The 15,562-nt window shown below is 43.7% G+C and overlaps 1 protein-coding gene across 1 annotated transcript in view; it reads right to left on the minus strand.

The window, feature by feature from the left end:
* Positions 1-7,344: 7,344 nt before the first annotated feature.
* The window catches only part of PCF11 (PCF11 cleavage and polyadenylation factor subunit), a 31,092-nt gene continuing 22,874 nt past the window's right edge, over positions 7,345-15,562 (minus strand). The window contains exons 11-16 of the mRNA XM_089676773.1: positions 14,314-14,419; positions 13,488-13,671; positions 11,390-11,545; positions 11,086-11,178; positions 10,152-10,187; positions 7,345-8,279 (exon numbers count right to left, since the gene is read on the minus strand). Coding sequence (XP_089532899.1) covers positions 8,064-8,279; positions 10,152-10,187; positions 11,086-11,178; positions 11,390-11,545; positions 13,488-13,671; positions 14,314-14,419 — 791 coding nt within the window. The 3' untranslated portion in view covers positions 7,345-8,063. The remainder of the gene's footprint in view (positions 8,280-10,151; positions 10,188-11,085; positions 11,179-11,389; positions 11,546-13,487; positions 13,672-14,313; positions 14,420-15,562) is intronic.

A 15,562-nucleotide genomic window follows, 5' to 3' on the forward strand; every position in this document is an offset into this window, starting at 1 on the left:
AATAAAAAACAAGAAGCGCACCAGCCTTGCGCATTACCTCAGCGACCAAAATTTATTACTTGTAAAAAACATACTCACAAACAGCGAATAAAATCAGGCATGTAAGTCCTCTCAGGGACTTGAAGATAACATGAGTCCCATCCGGGGAATAGGTTTTCAGTACAGCTGACGCGTTTCGAAGGGAGTCCCTTCTTCCTCAGAGCTAACTGAACCATACGTGCACCCTCCTATATATACCCATATCTCTGGACTAAAAATAAGCCCTCCCTACCCGGGTTGGGCAGTCTCAGGATAGTAGGAGGGGCCAAAATCTCATAAACTAACCATCAATATTTACAATGCCATTAGAGAGAGATATAACATATAAATTATAAAATGAATAAAATAGCCAGAGCCCTGCCCCAACACTTACCACAATAGGTGATCAGTGATGTAAGAGGGGGTGGAGAGGTGATCAGTGACGTAAGAGGGGGTACAGAGGTGATCAGTGACGTAAGAGGGGGTGGAGAGGTGATCAGTGACGTAAGAGGGGGTACAGAGGTGATCAGTGACGTAAGAGGGGGTGGAGAGGTGATCAGTGACGTAAGAGGGGGTACAGAGGTGATCAGTGACGTAAGAGGGGGTGCAGAGGTGATCAGTGACGTAAGAGGGGGTGGAGAGGTGATCAGTGGCGTAAGAGGGGGTACAGAGGTGATCAGTGACCTAAGAGGGGGTGGAGAGGTGATCAGTGACGTAAGAGGGGGTACAGAGGTGATCAGTGACGTAAGAGGGGGTACAAAGGTGATCAGTGACGTAAGAGGGGGTACAAAGGTGATCAGTGACGTAAGAGGGGGTACAGAGGTGATCAGTGACGTAAGAGGGAGTGCAGAGGTGATCAGTGACGTAAGAGGGGGTGGAGAGGTGATCAGTGACGTAAGAGGGGGTGCGGAGGTGATCAGTGACGTAAGAGGGTGTGGAGAGGTGATCAGTGACGTAAGAGGCGGTGGAGAGGTGATCAGTGACGTAAGAGGGTGTGGAGAGGTGATCAGTGACGTAAGAGGGGGTGCGGAGGTGATCAGTGACGTAAGAGGGTGTGGAGAGGTGATCAGTGACGTAAGAGGGGGTGCGGAGGTGATCAGTGACGTAAGAGGCGGTGGAGAGGTGATCAGTGACGTAAGAGGCGGTGGAGAGGTGATCAGTGACGTAAGAGGCGGTGGAGAGGTTATCAGTGACGTAAGAGGGGGTGGAGAGGTGATCAGTGATGTAAGAGGGGGTGGAGAGGTGATCAGTGACGTAAGAGGGGGTGGAGAGGTGATCAGTGACGTAAGAGGGGGTGGAGAGGTGATCAGTGACGTAAGAGGGAGTGGAGAGGTGATCAGTGACGTAAGAGGGTGTGGAGAGGTGATCAGTGACGTAAGAGGGGGTGCGGAGGTGATCAGTGACGTAAGAGGGAGTGCAGAGGTGATCAGTGACGTAAGAGGGAGTGGAGAGGTGATCAGTGACGTAAGAGGGAGTGCAGAGGTGATCAGTGACGTAAGAGGGGGTGCAGAGGTGATCAGTGACGTAAGAGGGAGTGGAGAGGTGATCAGTGACGTAAGAGGGAGTGGAGAGGTGATCATTGACGTAAGAGGAGGTGGAGAGGTGATCAGTGACGTAAGAGGGTGTGGAGAGGTGAGCAGTGACGTAAGAGGGTGTGGAGAGGTGATCAGTGACGTAAGAGGGGATGGAGAGGTGATCAGTGACGTAAGAGGGGGTGGAGAGGTGATCAGTGACGTAAGAGGGAGTGGAGAGGTGATCAGTGACGTAAGAGGGAGTGGAGAGGTGATCAGTGACGTAAGAGGGTGTGGAGAGGTGATCAGTGACGTAAGAGGGTGTGGAGAGGTGATCAGTGACGTAAGAGGGGGTGCAGAGGTGATCAGTGACGTAAGAGGGAGTGGAGAGGTGATCAGTGACGTAAGAGGGGGTGCAGAGGTGATCAGTGATGTAAGGGGGTGCAGAGGTGATCAGTGATGTAAGAGGGGGTGCAGAATTGATCAGTGATGTAAGAGGGAGCGGAGAGGTGATCAGTGATGTAAGAGGGGGTGCAGAGGTGATCAGTGATGTAAGGGGGTGCAGAGGTGATCAGTGATGTAAGAGGGGGTGCAGAGGTGATCAGTGATGTAAGAGGGGGTGGAGAGGTGATCAGTGATGTAAGAGGGGGTGCAGAGGTGATCAGTGATGTAAGGGGGTGCAGAGGTGATCAGTGATGTAAGAGGGGGTGCAGAAGTGATCAGTGATGTAAGAGGGGGTGGAGAGGTGATCAGTGACGTAAGAGGGGGTGCAGAGGTGATCAGTGACGTAAGAGGGGGTGCAGAGGTGATCAGTGACGTAAGAGGGGGTGGAGAGGTGATCAGTGACGTAAGAGGGGGTGGAGCGGTGATCAGTGACGTAAGAGGGGGTGGAGAGGTGATCAGTGACGTAAGAGGGGGTGCAGAGGTGATCAGTGACGTAAGAGGGGGTGGAGAGGTGATCAGTGATGGAGGGGGTGCAAAGGTGATCAGTGATGTAAGAGGGGGTGCAGAGGTGATCATTGATGTGAAAGGTCTTTAGTGACCTTTTCACTTTCGATGTGAGAATAGTAGGCGAAAATCAACGGCCGATCGTTTGTCCGATATTCTCATTGTGTGTACGGGGCATTAGAGAGTCAGTGTCTTTGAAGTAAAGCTGGACAGAAGTTCACAATCTGTGAAAAGCTGTGTCAAACAATTGTTGAACAATTCCAGAATAATGTTTTATATTTAAGGTCTGGGGAGTTTCCTGGCCATGGACCCAAAATGTCCATATTTTGTTCCCCAAGCCACTTAGTTATCACTTTTTCCTTATGGCAAGGTGCTCCATCGTGCTGGAAAAGGCATTGTTCATCACCCAACTGTTGTTGGATGGTTGGGAGAAGTTGCTCTTGGAGGATGTTTTTGTACCATTCTTTATTCATTCGTGAGTGAGCCCACTCCCTTGGCTGAGAAGCAACCCCACACACGAATGGTCTCAGGATGCTTTACTGTTGGCATGATACAGGACTGATGGTAGCGCTCACCTTTTCTTCTCCGGAAAAAGGTTTTTTTTTTCTTCCTGATGCCCTAAACAACGGGTGTCAAACTGGTGGCCCTCAAGCTGTTGGCAAACTACAAGTCCCATGATGAAATGCAAGATTGAAAGTTACAAGCATGACTCCCAAAGGCAGAGGCATGATGGGATTTGTAGTTTCTTAACAGCTGGAGGGCCGCCAGTTTGATACCTGTGGTTTAGGGCATCAGGAAGAATAAAAACCTTTTCCGGAGAAGAAAAGGTGAGCGCTGCCATCAGTCCTGTGTCATGCCAACAGTAAAGCATTGTTTGACACCCCTGCCCTAAACAATCAGAAAGGGGATTCATCACAGAAAATGACTTTACCCCAGTCCTCAGCTGTTCCTTGTGCAGAATATCAGTCTGTTCCTGATGTTTTTCCTGGAGAGAAGTGGCTTCTTTGCTGCCCTTCTTGACACCAGGCCACCCTTCAAAAGTCTTCTCACTATGTGTACAGATGCACTCAAACCTCCCTGCTGCCATTCCTGAGCAAGCTCTGCACTGGTGGTGCCCTTATCCTGCAGCTGAATCCACTTCGGGAGACGGTCCTGGTGCTTGCTGGATTTTCTTGGACGCCCTGAAGCCTTCTTCAAAACAATTGAACCTCTCTCCTTGAAGTTCTTGATGATACAATAAATGGTTGGGTGCAATCTCAGTGGCAGCAATATCCTTGCCCGTGAATCCCTTTTTGTGCGAAGCAATGATGACTACGCGTTTCCTTGCAGGTAAATTAATATTTGAGTCATTCTCAAAACTTTTGGCGAGGACTGTACATTTGATAAGAGCTCATGTTAAGTCCAACACCAATGGCAGGCGTTATTGCACCCACTGACACCAATAGGAGGGAAATTACTGCTGCCACTGACACCTATGCTGGAGACTATTATTGCATCCCCTGACATCAATACAGGGGATTCATTTTACTGCCACCGACAACAATTACGGGGGTTAATTTTAAGACCAATGCTGGGATAATAAAGGGAGAAGATCCCTGTCCCTTTCTTCAGGGATGGACATGCTTTGCTGAACTGGGGCAAGGCCAATTAATCTTAGAACCATGTTCTGGATTGGATAAAAAAAAAAAAAGTATGGCCAAAGCTTTTTTTTTTTTTTTTTTTTTTACCATACTCCTCTTACATTTATTTTTGTGACCGACGGTCACTACTCTCCACTTGGAGTAGACCAAGAACTGAGAGATTGGCAGTTATTATACAGGATTTATATAGCGCCAACAGTTTGCTCAGCGCTGTTATGTAATCACTTCTTTCTTTCTGAAACCAGATGGTTCAAATCTCAGCAGGGACTGGCTCAGATTCAATTCATGTATGGGCATGGCTGATTTCAACAAGCATGTCAACATTTTTAGGATGCGATAGCTAGCGGCTATTACCGCTAGCAATTATCACTGTTCTCCCCTCATCAACACAGAAAGAAAACAAAATCACATCATCTATGGCCTGCCTTAGAGTTGGTGTGAGCAGGAAGGAGAGTATAGGTTTTTTTTTTTTTTGTTTTTTTTTTTACACTACTCGTTAACCACTTCAAGTCCGGACACTTTTACCCCCTTCCTGTACAGGAAGCATTTTTTTGAGACAGATAAAACTTTATTTTGGTGGTATTTATTCACCACTGGGATTTTTATTTTTTGCTATATAAATGAAAGTCCATACATTTTGGAAAAAAAGGGTTTGTTATAAAATTTTGCAAATAAATAATCTTACATAAATCTTGGCCAAAATTTATCTTTTTAGTAAAAAAAAACCCAAATTAGTTTATAACCAATTATATTTCAAAAATTTTTATATTTTTTTTAACATACTGTCACCCTAGCAGTACAGTGCCACTGTATTACTTGTGGGGGCGATTTTTTTTTTTCTTTTTTTACACGGATTGCTTTTATACCCATAAAGGCTGTAAAAGCAATCATTTCTCTTTCTCTCTGGCTGCATTCTTGCAGCCAGTGAGAAATACTGTGCGAGCCGTGATTGGTCACAGCTTGTCACATGGTACAAGGCTATTCACAACAGCCATGTACCATGTGAACGCTGTGATCATTCACAAATTTCACTAGTAGTAAGCAATGAGGTCAGAAGTGACATCTTGCTTACTACTATTCATGTGATCACTGATTGGCTAATCAGTGATCACATGATCGGGACCTCACACAGCGGTCCCGTACAGCGATCGGTGTTCGGACACAGTGGGCACTGGCTCACGGTGCCGCGCGCACAGGCTAAAATGGCAGGCGCCGTTTATGAACGGCAACCCACCCCTGCACTGCTCCCGTGCAGCCATTTAAATACATGGGCCGGACAGGAAGTGGTTAAAGGTAAGGCAGGTACTGAGCAGCCCTTCCACTCCAATGTAGGGACTTTGCAGCAAAGAAAATATAATCTAGGGCTTGCCCAAGGCAGCAGCAAACTGATGACCAGTCTTGCCTAGGCAACCACCAGTTGCAGGAAAGAAAATCAGTTAATTTCCCCCATCAACATAGTCCGTGTTTATGCAGGAATCTCACCCACAGCTCTATTGTGTTCTGCCAGGAAGGAGCCTTCGCTGCCGACAGAACACAATCAATTTGTAATGTACAGCGCTGAGCGAACTATTGGCGCTTTATAAATACTGTATAATAATAATAATAATAATCACTGCTGGTGGCTAAAGCCACCAACAATAAATCACATGCACAAAAAAAAAAAAAAAAAAAAAACGCAACAGGCTGGTTGTACTGAATTTGACAAAAGGATCGACTTCAGTATAACCAGCCTGCCCCTAGTTGGATCAAAGCTCAGTCCAGGCCTCTTCTGAACCAGCTGAGATTCGATCCATTTATGGATGGGCTTTATTCTTCTCCACCCCAGCGATTAGACTAAAACTTAACACTGTAGTAGGGGTTATACTGTGTCAGAAATGTTCATACACAGCCATGACCTGCACCATACACCAGGATTTACATGATTGTATGGTCTCAGAATCAGTCCAGGAAGTGAATACTGACCCTATATCATACCTATACAAAAGACAACTCCACCCTTCGGCAGATAGAAGCAAAAAGGCAAATATTGACAAGGAGTACTGTGATCTGAGGGGCACCTCACATCTGGAAATATTACAGTACAGAGAGATTAGCACACCCTGTGATTTCCAGCAACACAAAGCTAATTCCTGCAACTGGAATGGCAGGTGTGTGACTAACTGTCACCATCATCAGCCTGTCGTATTGCCAAGTGACCTATTTGTGACTATTCACAGCCACTGATGTGGCAGACATTTGCGCAATCGTGCCTAGACTCAAAAACAAAAGTCAACAACAGCTCTCAGTCACCATTTACAACTGGGAATTGGTGGGCAGAACTCCCGATCATGTGCTGAAAAAGCCAAATGTCAGCAGTCCTATGATCAGGAACTCTTTTCAGAACCCTTTAACCACTTGCCTTCCAGAGGATTCCCTCCATTTCCTGACCAGGCCATTTTATGCAATGCAGCACTGTGTTAATTTAACTGACAATTGCACGGTCATGCAGCGCTGCACCCAAATGAAATTTGTCCTTTTCCCACAAATGGAGCTTTCTTTTGGTGGTATTTGATCGCCTGTGCTGTTATTTTTTCGCTATAAGGAAAAAGAACGGTAATTGAGAAAAAAAATATATATTTGAGTTTTTGCTATTAAACATATCCAGTAGAAAAATCAAATTAAGTTATAATTTTTGTGTTGCCTAGGGCAGCACAAAACCTAAATACACCACTGGTAGGGGGGAAACTAACTTCCACTGACATCTCCAGTGACACTAATACAGTGGTCGGTGCAACTAAAAACCAGGAAGAGGTTAACATCTGGGGCAAAGCGTTAACTGTGTGCTGTTTTACAGTGTAAGCACACTGGCTTTGCATAGCAGAGCATTACAAAGCAGCGCGCTGACAGGGGAGAGATCTGTATTGTTTACATACAGACCTCTCCCCAGTCAGTGATACTCGTCGATTGCCGGGTGCTTGCAGGGAATCTCCAGCCGGGACCGTGATCAACTGCTGAAGTCGCCAATGGCGGCGCGGATAGGTCAAGCGACCATTTCCTACCATGAAGTGCAAAATCACGTATACACACACGCATGAGTTTGTGCAGCCCTGCCACAGTATTTCTGCTATAGGGCAGTGGGCAAGCGGTTAAAGGGTCAGCAGAAGCTGGTGCCCAGGGGTTAATTACAACAGTTCCTCACAACAGCGACTCCAACCACCACTGAAAATAAACAAACAATACAAGCTTAGTTTGGTTCAATGGGTTTATTTTTTATTAACCTTAAACACAGTTTTATACTTTGCATCTAATGCACTTTAAAGTAGAACACTGGAAAAAACAAAAAATGGGGAAAAAAAAAAATTCAGGTCACTCATCCAGAACCTTAAAAGTAGCTTTCTGAAATATATACAGGTGTGATGAACTTAATAGGTCTCCTCCGAGTATTGATGTGCTTTGTCCTGGGCACAAATACTTCCATTTAATCATTTACCTGGATCTTATTAGTGAATTTGAGAAGGTTTATAAAATGTATTAAAGAAGAAAATGTTAAACCAACCAGCTATTAGTCCATCATGCAATATAGGAAAACCAATGACAGAATTCATCTTTGTTACTCAAAAAAAAAAAAAAAAGTTTCCAAATACATTTGTCAACCACAGACAAGTAAAGCACTTTATTCTCAAACCTCTGTATGGTGTGCAGAAACCTCACACTCCAGGTATAGCAAAAATATTTTTATTTATAATTTACAGCCATGTGGAAATTCTTTTTTACAAACAGCTTATTGTACAAGGTCATTCTGCTATCTGCGCACATCCGTCAAAGTTACACATGAAACTGTGTCAGCATTATGGAAATACAAATACAAAAATGTATTTAGTAACAAAAAGAACTAGAGGCCCCGCCCCCAGCTCACATTTAGTAGACATTTCTAATCTACAAACAGAAAGTCTTATGGCAGCAGCTTCTACTCGGGATTGGTGGATTCCAATTTGATCTCTGTTAACAGAGGTATGCTTTCGCCCTTACTACAGGGTCTGTCCTCTGTAGGCTCTTCCTTGATTTTGAGTGCAACGTCGGTAGTGTCTGTGGCTTCTTCCTTAACCAAACTTAGCATGGCACTCAGTGGATTTTCCAGGAGTGCTTTACTTGGAGATGGTGTGGAGTCCAAGAAGGAAGAAGTCTAAAAGAAAAGAGCAAGAAAATGAACCAATTTCATACAGTCGCAGTATTTAGCACATATATAAACACGGGGTTGATCGGGGTTGGGAAGTCTGCTATCCACACAAGTGAGGTGGATGGAGGAATCCTCCTTGCTGAGACACTGTATTCTGACAGAGGGACTCTTCCCCTGTTCAAATACATAGTTTGAAGGCTGCAGCCGCTGATTGAGATTTCCAAGTCTGTCCAACAGAAATCAATTCTTGAGATAGACATCTGTCAAGCGGGAGCAGCTAAACATGGATCGAAGTTTGTCCAGCCAGTTTGCTTAGCTGAGCCAGCCAAATTTCGATCCATTTATGGCCAGCTTTAAATTTATTTATTTCAGGTACATATACAGTGCTGTCAATTTACGCAGAGCTTTACATATATATTGTACATTCACATCAGTCCCTAACCCTCAAGGAGCGTACAATCGAAGGTCTCTAACTCACATTCATACATACACATACTAGGGACAATTTAGACAGGAGCCAATTAATCTACCAGCATGTCTTTGAGGTGTGGGAGGAAACCGGAGTACCCACGCAGGCACAGGGAGAACATGCAAACTCCAGGCAGGTGGTGCCGTGGTTGGGATTCGAACCAACAACCCTAGTACTGCCAGGCGGAAGTGCTAACCATTTAGTCACTGTGCTGCGCTTTACAGCAAGGCTAATGTCATCACTCCAGAGAAATACAGGCACATTGTGCCTCAAGACATCCCTAAACAGAACCACCAGACCATGCCAGCACAGATCAGCTTCTATATTTGGTGTGGTCAGTTAAGAGAAACGAATGGCAGAATTACAATATATCTGGTGAAAGGAGAAAATTATTAATGGACTACAATGATAAACATCCAAATGCACAAACACATTGATCCAATGTGTGGGTTCCCAATCATGTGATTGCTGACAGCCAATCACAATGAACACACTAGAAAGCCCATGTAATGCTTCCAGCATTATGATTTTAGCGGGCCACCAGAGGAGTCAGTATCAAAATCCCATCACTGCAGACTACAGATATCAAAGCAGTGTGCAAACATGGACTTTATAGGCACGGAACCTGACAACCAATGTTTATGAAATATACAGTAAATAGCTCATCATTGTAGGTCACAATAATAGATACCAGGCCAGCATGTATTATTGTGCCCTACAATGATGCACCATTTACTGTTATGCAGGATTGTGTATACCCTTTAGTTTTAATCATTCCGTTGTAAAAGATTACATTTTATAAACATTGGTTGTGAGGTTACATGCCTATAAAGTCCATTTTGCACGCTTCTTTGATATCTATTGAGTCTAGGACATGGCACATATTGTAGCTTTTCAGTTTCAATAGTACCACCCTAGGGGAACACCTCTAACTACTGTAGACTAAAACCCATGGAGTTCTGCTTTCAGTATGCACTAACTGGAACCCAAATATAGGAGGGCATATACAGCACCAACAATTTGTGCAGCACTTTAACCTCTTGCCGCCGGATTCACGCAAATGTGCTGCCTCCCGGCATTTGGGCCTTGACGCCGAGCGGCCGCACATTTGCATAAAAGAAAAACATGTGCAGAGAGCACGCGCCTCCAGAACACATGTCCGGTATTCAAGGAAAGGTCCCAATCTCCTCTTTCAATCAGTACCTTTCCCGATCATGTGACCGCCGTGATGGCAAATCACAGCGGTCACATGAACCTAAAACCCCGCCAACTAAAACCCTTAAAGGGCCGTGAGGTGCCGGCACCAAGAGGTTAAACAAATAGGAGGCAATACCGTTACAAAACAAGTGACTTAGGCATGCCCTGCCTGTGAGATCTTATGAGGATTCAAGACCTCACTAAATACTTACATTTTTATAGTCTTCATAACAGGAAGGGTGATAAATCTGAAAAAAAAACAGAAAAAAATCAAAACCATTTAGTATTAAAAGAAATAAAATCTGCTCTTAAAAGACTGCACTGTCGGCCCCTTCTTTCCCTTGTCCATTCACAGAATATAAAGCATTCTAATTTTACAAGCAGCAGATGCTGTGCAGGAGAGTTACACAAATCCTGAAGAGTGAAAATTACAGACAGCAATCCAGGAGGTGGCATTACACATCCAGAGATTTATCACCCGGTTTTCCCCTGGAGTTGTTCCTGAAAGTAAACCAAGGAATAACAAACTGGAAATGCACTTTGCAATGAGTACTTTTCAATCAACTGTCAGAACTGTCAACATGCCTTAGCTAAAAACATACTCGCACAATAAAGGGGAGAGCACTATATTTATCTCTACATGCAGTCTATTATTGCAAAGAAAGATGCAGAAATTCACTTCCTCCTCCAAGCAAAAAAAAAAAAAAGGGAGCAAGGCAACTCAGGAGTGGAGTAACTACCACCTGATGTGCTAATTCACATGGCTCAGCAATCTGTTGCAGAGCAGCAGATTACTGATGGAAAGAGATATGGGGCTCATGTTGATGGGCATTCTGGTTAAACTCTGTAGCCATTTCTATTCAAGTGCAGCTCTGGTTTCACTTCACGCATGCTCCCAAATCAAAAGCACTTTGTTTGACAAGAAGATTTTGGGCTCTTTGGTCTGACGTTCAAAAAACAAAAAAACACAAACCCCAATCACCCCCCCCCCCCCAAACAAAAAAACAAGAAACAACCTATCCCTTCACCCTTCTTGCCTACATCGTTGTGATCTATGTAGAAATGCAGGACTATCCACAATCAGATCTGATTTCCAGTGTGTTAAAGTCTAGAGTACTCCAATGGTGGCCGTTAGTGATGTCATACCTTGTCATTTACACGCATAGCATTTTTCAGATGCCACTCCTCCTCTTCCTCATCCCAATACTGTTCAAACTGCTCCTGGCAGATTTCACAAATCTGAAGGATGAAGAACAAAAAACAGCATTAAGTTAATGGAACTTACATACCCCAATACCTGAACACAGTACCATGAAAACATCCGATATCACCAGAGGACTGTAAGAAAAAATTGAGGTGGACACTAAACACATGACAAAGAAATCAAAGTTCCACAGTGAAAAAATTATGATCATATAACTTCTCTACTACCGCAGCCCAGCAATGTTACCTCGTCAGCTCCAGCAGGACCAGCCGGAACACTCTGAAATTCTTTCTCCTTAGCAGCTTCCTGAGTTTTTAATATGACCTCTTCATGGACTTTCTCAAAAAACTGGCTTTTAGCCCTTTCCTCCAGATCTGCAATTTCCTCAAACTCTATCCAATCCTAGAAAAAAATAAATAAAAAAAATGGGAATGTCACACCTTTATCAAGCTCCAGTCAATGCAAGTCCTGTTCTTATTAGCAAAAAACTTTAACCACAAGTACATTCCTCCCATCTCAGAACAGAAATGCACCAAGTGGTGGCAGTAATGGGCTCCCCCATTGCATGTGAGAGCCCAGTAAAGGCAGTGGCGGCAGAATGGCGGGGCTCCTCTGTGCGCTGTGGAAGTGAGCAAGTAGCTGTATAGCTAGTCAGATTACTCCTACATGAAAGCTAATCGCTGGCTGAAATATTTGATACAGGCATCATCCTGGTATAACGGCTTCAACCTGGACACACTGGTATGTGGCCCTTTACGTGATTTTATCTGGCCCTTGGGGCACTATTCCTCCCCACTGACAAGGAGGCACCACTACTCCCACTGACACCAATAATGGGGTACTGTTCCTCCCACTGACACCAATAATGGGGTACTGTTCCTCCCACTGACACCAATAATGGGGTACTGTTCCTCCCACTGACACCAATAATGGGGTACTGTTCCTCCCACTGACACCAATGAGAGCAATATACTTCCTATTAACTGCAACAATGAGGCACGATTCCTTCCACTGACACCAACGATGGAGGACACCATTTCTCTCACGGATACCAAGGATGGGGCACTATTTCTCCCACTGACAAAGCTGGGGCACCATTCCTCTCACCGATACCAATGAGGAGGCACTACTCTTCCCACTTAGATCAATGATGGGGCACGGTTCCTCCCACTGACACCAATGAAGGGGCACCATTTACTCCCCAATTCAATAAATTGTAAACGCCCACTGCCACAGTCTGGCCCCTCACAATATTTCAGGACAGTAAACTGGCCCTTTTAGAAGGTTTGGAAACCCTTGCCCTAAGGGGTTGAAGTGGTTAGCAGAACTAAAACCATTGATTTAACATTTTCCTAAACCAATGCGCAATACTTTACTAAATCCTTAAACTGCACTGTTTTCTGCATAGTTTTCATTTACATTCTTCCTGCTAGTACATTCAAAGGCAAATTTCGGGTAATAACGGTCTATGTTATCAGTGTGCTTATGTCAGCTCTTTCAAGCAATCCAAACGTTGGTGTCACTGTTGGTCACATACAATACCAAAAGCAATGGAAGCGCTAAATACAGGCTAAAGGCTTGGTTCAAAGCAATGCAGTTGGCGGTTTGTCCATTTCTGCAGCGCTTTTTGCGGTGTTTGATGCATTTTGTGTTTATACTTTTATTTTGTTGGCCAACGTGTTGCTGGGCAGATTAATGCACCAAAAATGCATTTTCTGCAATGTCTCCATTGAAGTATACTGAACCAAAAACACTGTTTTGCATTTAAAAAAGTCTGACTTTCCAAAAACACAGCGGCTGAGAAATGCCTAGATGTGAACGTGTCCCATAGGAAACCATGTTAAATGGAATGTAGTGCATTTCTACAAAAAGCACTAAAAGATGTATAGATGTGAACCAGGACTTAGATGGCACCATTCTCAGCCAATAGGAGGGTTTAGTTCTGCTTTGAGTCACCTCTTCCATCTAAATCCTTGCCAAACCCTAGATCAGTGGTTCTCAACCTGGGGGTCGCGACCCCTTTGGGGGTCAAACGACACTTTCACAGGGGTCCCCTAAGACCATCAGAAAACACATTTCCGATGCGTAAAGAGCAGCTACTGTGTAGAGAGCAGCTACTGTGTTAAAAGCAGCAGTATTGGAGGTAAAACGACACTCATGAATTATAATTACTGGGTAAATAATTTTATGGTTGGGGGTCACCACAACATGAGGAACTGTATTAAAGGGTCGCGGCATTAGGAAGGTTGAGAACCACTGCCATAGATCAATACATTTTTTAAAGCATTTTTGACATTTCACTAGGAAGCTACCAAAGCCAAATTGTATCCAGAATATAACTTACTGTTAAGTTGTAATACCATCTCCTGTGTGTTATTTTCCTGCTCACATCTTTTTCTGTCCTGTTTTGCCGGTAATGCCAATCTAAATGGTCCGCATATACGTCGGTTTGTGACTTTGTAAACCTCATCCCACATGAATAGCACTGGATGCCAGTGTACAGGCGGGTTATAACACAGTCAAAGCGTCTGAAAAGAGAAATATCATTAACTACAAAACGGATCGACATTCACAGAGAGACTATTGCATTTCACACACCTGCAGTGTCTTGCAACTTTTTTTCCTTTAGAAAACAAAATATCCCATACTGAAAGCCATACTGCAGGTTATATACAAGTATCTGACTCCATGGGAAGATTTACCCTCATTTCATTTACCCCAATACATTTTTTGTGAATCAAAATTGTGCCGTTTTATAGTGCCATTACATATTATTGAGTTTAAGATTCCAACTCATCCGTTTACATCCATTTGTTTTTTTTTTCTAAAGAAAAATAGGGTTTTTTGTTTTTTTTTTTAACGGTTTTCTTCCATTAAAAAAAAATAGAAAAAAAACATGTTAACAGATATGGACATTAACCTATGTAAACAGATAATCATCTGTTTACATCCGCTAGTCCATAGAAATACACAGGTGTCCTGTTTTCCATCAGTAAATGGACAAATGAAAAAAAAAGAAAAAAAAAAAAAAAAAGGCAGGAACGCCCGTGTGAAAGAGGCCAAAAAATAAGCTGTGCAATAGCATCTCATTTCTGGCATGTCCGTTTCCCTTTAGATATAATCAATGCTTTCACAGTCATTACCAATACACCAATCTAAGTTAGACGTACTGTTTCATATCTTCTATGACAAAGCTGGTAAGATCAGGAATCTCGTGTTCTTCGACCGGTTCCTCTTCCTCCTCCTCAGTTGCAGGCTGACTGGGTGTCTCGGTTTCTAATGACAGAAATCAAAGATAAGACATTGAACCCAGTACAATCTTAAATCTCTAATTAATGTGGTTGTAAACCCTTACATATAACCAGTGAAGGGACTGGCCTCAAGTGACACAGAAATGAAACAAAACACATCTTGTACCCATTTATCAGTAGGCTTCTCTATATTCTGTGAAAGTGCAGAGTTTATAAAGCTTAACTGAGCGGTCAGGGAAAAAAAAAAAAAAAGAAAAAAAGAAGGAGGGCACAGAGCAGATGTTCTATGCTGCAGAACTCAGTGAGAAGGAAGAAATGAAAGCTACCCTCTCCCCTTCCCAGAAACAGCACACAGGAACAGAATTAAGGCTGTCGATCAGCTGGAGGTCCCTCCCCCTCACCATTTTTCTGTTGGTGTAAGGAAAACTTGTCAGAAGTGATTCATGCAGACAGACGGACAAGGCAGCAGACAGAAATGACACCAAGTGCTCTGGATTGAGACAAGCACACACTATAGAGGGATATGCTTTGTTCATATTTCATGTCTGAGGTTTACAACCACTTTAAAAAGGATACGTTCACCTTTGGGAACGTTACACCAGTGTTTTAGGGTGGAACATGTAACATATTCCCATAGCCGCAATCGCCGCCACCCCCCCCCCCCCCCCTACAGATAGTACAGGGAGAAATCTCCCCGTACTGTCAGATTTGACAACAGCGCAGCTATGCAGGACTTCGCCCACGTCATTCATTAACAGATTTTCTGTGAATGAATGAACCGCAAGTCCCGACAGCCTTAGCAGCTGTCAGCTTGTAGTTTTCAATGAACTACCACAGCACTGTGGTAGTTCATGGATTCTTCCTGTCAATAGATCAGCGATCTACTCATCACTGGTGCAATGCTTTTCCAGGCTCCTGTAAGCAAAAAAATAAATGCACATTTAAACTTGCAAAATAATAAAAAGGTGAACTTATCCTTTAAAGCAGAATTAAAAAGTTGCTTATAAAAAGGGGGAAAAAAAAAAAAGAAAAAAAACGTTTTCTCCTACTTGGCATGTCATAGAGCTGGGTGTCAAACAACTAATCTCCTGTGAGCATGCTGCCCAAAAGCCTAAGAGGATCACCTTGGGACCCAGAAAAGTCAGCAGCAAAGATGGTGGCAGGGGAT

Source organism: Staurois parvus, unplaced genomic scaffold (assembly GCF_062004578.1).
Source record: "Staurois parvus isolate SC_StPar_1 unplaced genomic scaffold, SC_StPar_1.0 ptg000173l, whole genome shotgun sequence".
Classification (NCBI taxonomy): domain Eukaryota; kingdom Metazoa; phylum Chordata; class Amphibia; order Anura; family Ranidae; genus Staurois; species Staurois parvus.